We start from the raw sequence: 4,447 nt of genomic DNA, 5'->3' as shown, positions 1-4,447 counted from the left end.
TGTGTTCAATACTTTTCCCCTGTGCCATTCCACATTATTACAAATAACTTCATTTCTGGACATGTATGGTTTGATTTCTTTGTATGTATGGATCAATTGGTTTGTTACCTACATCTGTTGAAAATTTCATGTCATTAGCACCTCTAGTAATATATTTACTGAGAAAAATGGTGACGTGTTCAATACTTATTTTACCCGCTGTATATTAGTTCAGGAGCTAACATATACAATAATGTACATACTAACTCGGAAGCTAATGCTATATGTATTAGCTCAGGAGTCAACACGATATTTTGCCATATATTAGCTTAGCAGGTAATGCTATATATCTCACCATATATATTAGCCCAGGAGCTAACGTGAAAGCTAAAAGCTAAATCTTGGTGAACCTTCTGAATCAGCTCTACTATCTTCCTACATTTTCAGTTTTAGGTAGAGTTTTTTCTACATTTTCCTCTTTATCAATGCAGTTTAATTTAAAAGGGCTAAACGTCAGGCATTGTCCAAAATTAACTAACAAGCTYAACGGAGCTCGCACAGCAGCGAGTAAATGTCATGTACACAGAACCCTTTTTGGTGTCAATAAYATGGTGATGTCCATGTGACATTTTTTAAACTAATAAAAACAGTAATTTTACAGTCTTGTTTTTATAGTCAAAGTAAGTTTTTATCAAATAATGCCTAATGTTACAAGTCGAAGTTCCCTTTAACTTTTCACCTTGTTTTCTACAAACAACAACAAGCAGAGGGCCGGATTATACCTGCAGCCAGGGAGTCCTCGATGCATTTTCACATGGATTCTTCAGAACCAGACAGATTGCATTGATCACTGAATGGTAGAGAAGCCTCAGGAAGGAGGTCAACAGCACAGGCGTATGGGCTTTTGGCTTGAACTTCAGCTTTACTGAAAACTGTGGAGAGATTTTTCATAAACTTCCAGAACATTAGCGACGTCAAGGTCTTCACAGGAAGCACTACATGTCCATATTATCCTCACCAATAAGGTAATTTTGTCCTAATTGTTCAACTTGCATAAATTCCAAACGCAACAAAGTAGGTTTGTGTTTAAACAGGTGGGGGAAGAGGAACATTTAATGCAAATCTGCTGATTACTCATTGTGAGACATGAAAATTTAACAGCACCCTGCATCGCTCTACGGCACTGATACAGAGGAGCGTTTTTACACGAAGATCCCATGGATAGTTATACTTTAACTAAGACGTAACGCTGCTTTTCATACAGAATTATGTTTGTCCTTTGCACATGAAAAGGACCTGCTGGTGTTTGTTGACCTGTGTAAAACCAGTGCTCTTGGGTTTAGCTAGTGTTGTCAGAAAATTACATTAAAGCACAGACTCCTGCTTTGTTTAAAATGCAAATTTCTGATCCTATCTTCAGCAGCTGAAAGAAGTGCTTAAATTTTTATTTCATGACATTATCTAGAGATAACACGCTGTTTTTCCCTATTAATAATACTCTTCTTGCACAGATTTGCAAAGATTTAACTAACATTATCATAGGAAAAAAAGCAATCTTGAGCTAGACAAGGAATATACCTGTATTTCACATTTTGATCCAGAAATGTTTGTTTTCAATTTATTTCCAAACTACGATAAAACCATTAATCAGATATCAAGACAGACATGCAACTGGTTCAAGCTGAAAACAAAGCTTATTAGCAAGATAAATTAAAAACTTTAGGCATGTTTTTTTTCTTTTACATCTTTTTTTTATTCAGATACTCAATCATGAACAATTAAACCACTGAGCTAAATGCTAACATTTCTGCTGCAGTATTTAACTCCATTGTGTTAGCATGCTAATGCTAACATCTAGTTAGCTTTAAATACAACATTTCTGTGACATCATCACTATTTTTAAGTTTTTGTCCAAAAACAACTGAACTAGGCTGAACGGTCACACCAACATGTTAATGGCACAGCGAGGCCATTGTGGCAAGTGCGGCATTCAACCTCTGTATTAGCATGCTAGTGCTAATTTTTAGCTAGTTTCAAACACAAAATTTTCAGTGACGATATAAAATATTTTCAAATATTTTTGGCCAAAAAAACAATTGAACTGGACTGAAAGCTAATATCACAATGCTAACATTCACATAATGAGACCTTTTAGCAAGTGCAGTAATCACTGTTAGCATGTTAGCGCTAACATTTAGTTAGCTTCAAAAGCAAAATTGTGATTTAAATATAAAACATTTTTCAAGCATTTAATAAACAATTAACATTAAAATGACAACCTATGCTCTTAGTTCGGATTAATGTTATGCTTTGAACACGTTTGACTGAAAAAAGCTGATATTTTCCAAAAATTAAGCCGAAAGCTAACACTGAATTCTATCATACACATATGGTGCGCTCACACCGAACGCGATTTCAGCATCAGGAGCAGCAGGTTTACATACAAAGTCTATGGTGGACGCGCTTCAAGCAGCGTCGGGAAGGGCTGCGGCGCCTCAAGCGCGATTAGAGCAGCGCGATTTGGACGATTTGAACGATCTGAGCGTTCGACGCGCTGAAGGCACAAATCGCTGAAGTTAGAAAATCTGAACTTTTGCAGCTCGACGCGCAGCGTCAACCAATCAGAGAGACTCCACTGTGTGACGTAGCGACATATTTCCCGACGGGACAGTTTACTGAATGATGTCCACTAACCTGAAACAGATGGAGAGGAGCTCTTTAGCTGAATCCAGTGCCTGCAGTCGGTGTCCTGACAGGAGATATCCACACCAATGCGTGGCAGCGACTCATCAGACTGGACTCGGGACAAAAATAGTCCTGAAAGCGAGATGTGAGCCTCTCCCRCAGCTCCTGGGTGATGAAACTCAGAATGTCTCTGAATTATCTGGTGAATTAATTATGAATTAATTATCTGATGAACGTGACATGCTCTTGCTCTCTGTAAATAAAGCAAAGCCACTTCCTCGTCCGACATTAAACAGAGCCCGACAGAGGAGGGAGGGGCGGGGAGGCTCTTCCCGTACGAGCGCTTCAAGAGCTGACCTGCGTCTGACCTTAAAGTGCACAAGCGACCAACTTGAAGCGTTGGATGCGATTTTGAAGCTGAAATCGCGTTTGGTGTGAACGCAGCAATAGAAACACCACTCTAACAGACAAGTACTGTATTTTCACCACAGTTTTCTCATAGTAAAACAGTATGAAGGTTATCTTTAAACACAAACATCATCACAAAATATTTTCAAGTATTACTCAGAAACAAACTAATGAATCTGTAAGCTAATTCTTTTTCATTTTCGCATTGCTGACAGTGTTATTTAGTGAACGCATGAGACTAACTGCTTCTATTTTGTTACAGGTGCATTAGCCACAGCCGTAAATGTCAAGCCCTTGACATGTAAACCATCTGGACAAGAGCAGAAGGCCAAGCAGATGCAGTCATCTGGAGCAGACAGGGTCAGAACCAAYGTTATGGTCGTTCCCTCGAGAGTTCCCTGCGGGGTGAGAGGCACACTCCTCTAGTAAGTCCATTTGTTGGTTCAGACAGCAGMCGTGACACTGACCGAAGCGGCAATGCCTGCTCTCGTCTGCTCGGCAGAGCTCCGCGGAGGTGTTCGTTCTCCTGAAAAACAAGGCGGCCGACAGCGACTGCGAGGTGGAGTTCAGCGATGGGAACCAGAACGTGAGAGTGAAGCCCGCTCGGTGGAACGAGCTGGTCCTGCGCGTCAGTGCACCGGGTGAACAAAACAATAACGTGATAATGACCTGCACCTGGAGAAACACTCTAAATAAATGTATGACCCTGGCATGTTGTTTTTTTTGCTGCAGACTTTCCTGCGGGGAATGTGAGGGTGACCGTGTACAGCGGTGGAAAGTCACTGAGAAGCACACACTTGCAGTACTACACCGGCAYYGAGGAACTCCACCGCCTGCTGTCAWRYGTGGCAGATCCTGTTCACTTCATGTGCCAGGTAGAGCTGTCACATTCAAGAAATGTTACCTTGCTTGTGTTTAGTAAGGGGAATTTTATTTTATTTTCCCCACAAAGGTCAATGCGGAGTGGGGGAATCCTTATCTTTGCAGAAAAATTTATGGGCTGAAAATAAAAGCTGTACCCCGAGCTGGGATTGTAAAACATATACCACTGATACGCAAAAAAATAAAAAAACACTGTATTCTAATTGTAAATAAATCTCATTTTTACTAATAAAATAAGTTTCAGACAGCAACAGCATAAAACAGTCAAACCAAAAGTTCACAGAAAATGTAAGAGTACAAAATCCAACGAATTACACTGAATTAAGTAAATTATTTCATTTCATTTATTGTTTATTTCAATAGGGGCAAGTGTCAAGTATTAACAATACTATGCACAACAAAAAGAAAAAAAATGTATAGGTCCTCTGGACGGGTTCTTCTCTAATGAAACGTTTCGTCTCTCCTCCAAGAGACTTCTTCAGTCTGAGAGTTT

The 4,447-nt window shown here is 39.8% G+C and overlaps 1 protein-coding gene across 1 annotated transcript in view; it reads left to right on the top strand.

The window, feature by feature from the left end:
- Positions 1 to 4,447, top strand: part of LOC106514835 (B cell scaffold protein with ankyrin repeats 1) — a 29,427-nt gene that overhangs the window by 2,524 nt on the left and 22,456 nt on the right. Inside the window, exons 3-5 of the mRNA XM_014004285.1 lie at positions 3,335 to 3,477; positions 3,575 to 3,713; positions 3,805 to 3,947. Coding sequence (XP_013859739.1) covers positions 3,335 to 3,477; positions 3,575 to 3,713; positions 3,805 to 3,947 — 425 coding nt within the window. The remainder of the gene's footprint in view (positions 1 to 3,334; positions 3,478 to 3,574; positions 3,714 to 3,804; positions 3,948 to 4,447) is intronic.

Source organism: Austrofundulus limnaeus, unplaced genomic scaffold (assembly GCF_001266775.1).
Source record: "Austrofundulus limnaeus strain Quisiro unplaced genomic scaffold, Austrofundulus_limnaeus-1.0 Scaffold23, whole genome shotgun sequence".
NCBI classification, from domain to species: Eukaryota; Metazoa; Chordata; class Actinopteri; order Cyprinodontiformes; family Rivulidae; genus Austrofundulus; species Austrofundulus limnaeus.
The sequence above is the reverse complement of the archived record's forward strand: the minus strand, read 5'-3'. Positions and strand labels throughout refer to the sequence as shown.